Source organism: Apteryx rowi, unplaced genomic scaffold (genome assembly GCF_003343035.1).
Source record: "Apteryx rowi isolate R43461 unplaced genomic scaffold, aptRow1 scaffold_56, whole genome shotgun sequence".
Taxonomy (NCBI): domain Eukaryota; kingdom Metazoa; phylum Chordata; class Aves; order Apterygiformes; family Apterygidae; genus Apteryx; species Apteryx rowi.
The window spans coordinates 597,527-598,732 of record NW_020450827.1 but is presented as its reverse complement, the minus strand read 5'-3'; the positions used below and the strand labels follow the sequence as shown (position 1 = coordinate 598,732).

The following is a 1,206-nucleotide window of genomic DNA, read 5'->3' as shown; positions in this document are numbered from 1 at the left end:
GGCTTCGCAGGCGAAGGAGGGGCAGATAGGAGCAAAGCCCCCGGCTGCCTGCACCCGGCACGGGGGGCGGCGAGCGGCGATAAGGAGCCCACCTGGGCCTCCGCGGGACAAAGGCCCCCGCTAACAGCCCGCCACAAAGCGCGACGCCTCCCAGCATCGCCCGGGGGGGCCGCGGGAGCCCTGACCTTCCCCGCAGCAGGGCAAGGCCGGGCGGCGCTGCTCCCCCCCCCTCCGCCTCGCTTACAGACCACGCACGGCCCTGGAGCAAATATATATTATATTTATATAGAGATCTGGTTTAATACCTCGGGGAAGCCCCTCGAAGTCAGTGTACTAAGCGGTGCCAGCCCCCCTCTCCGGTACCTAAGTGCTCAAGCATCCCTGTGCCCCCCCCCCCCTCACCCCCCCGGGTGTATGCAGCTCCTGGCAGTGACCGCAAGGAAGGCTGAGAACCGACGCAGCTCRTGACGCCGGCCGCCTCGGAGCGCCCGAAGGCGAGGCGCCGCATCCGGGCCCGCGAGCCCCACAGCAGGGGGGGTGGGGGGGGGTCTGTGCCCCCGGCGCCGCTCAGGACGGGGGGGCGCGGGGGGCGGCGGGCCCCGCCGGGGGGCCGCGGTAGCGCAGGCGGGCGTGCTTCTCGCAGTAGAGCTCGTCGCCCGCCCAGAAGTGGCCCCGCATCTTCAGGTTGAGGCCGCAGTCGGAGCAGGCGTAGCAGGACGGGTGCCGGTAGCGGCCGTCCTGGATCCTCACCGCCTGTGAGCGGGGGGCACCCCCGACCCCCCGCACACCCCCCCCACCCTTTCCCCGGCTCGGGGAGCCCCACTCACGCGATGGTGCCGCCGCACTTCTCGCAGGCGTGCAGCTTCTGCAGCCCGGCCGCGGCGCCGGCGGGGGGCTGGCGGGCGCCGGGCGAGAGGCGGCTGGGGAAGGGGGCGGCGGGGCCGTCTGCCGGGAGACGGGGTGGCCGTCAGGGCTGCCGCCGCCGCCGCCGCCGCCGCAGCCCCCCGCCGCGCCCCCCCTCACCTGCGCCGCCGTCCTCCAGGGCCTCCTGCAGCAGGCGGAAGGTGTTGGACTGCCTGGGGGCGGCCCGCAGCTCCCGGTTCTCCTGCAGCATCTTGTACACCTCCGAGTCCTCCTCGAAGCGCCGCATGGCCGGCTCCGCGCCCAGGCTGCGGGACGGCAGCCCGGGCAGAGCACCCCGCGCCG

At 74.4% G+C, this 1,206-nt stretch overlaps 2 protein-coding genes across 2 annotated transcripts in view; both read right to left on the bottom strand.

Annotated features, from left to right (window-relative positions):
• Positions 1 to 508, bottom strand: part of CCAR2 (cell cycle and apoptosis regulator 2) — a 15,411-nt gene extending 14,903 nt beyond the window's left edge. The window contains exon 1 of the mRNA XM_026081683.1: positions 403 to 508. Coding sequence (XP_025937468.1) covers positions 403 to 508 — 106 coding nt within the window. The remainder of the gene's footprint in view (positions 1 to 402) is intronic.
• Positions 509 to 547: 39 nt separating this feature from the next.
• Positions 548 to 1,206, bottom strand: part of PDLIM2 (PDZ and LIM domain 2) — a 6,703-nt gene continuing 6,044 nt past the window's right edge. Inside the window, exons 5-7 of the mRNA XM_026081682.1 lie at positions 1,024 to 1,200; positions 828 to 945; positions 548 to 760 (exon numbers count right to left, since the gene is read on the bottom strand). Coding sequence (XP_025937467.1) covers positions 568 to 760; positions 828 to 945; positions 1,024 to 1,200 — 488 coding nt within the window. The 3' untranslated portion in view covers positions 548 to 567. The remainder of the gene's footprint in view (positions 761 to 827; positions 946 to 1,023; positions 1,201 to 1,206) is intronic.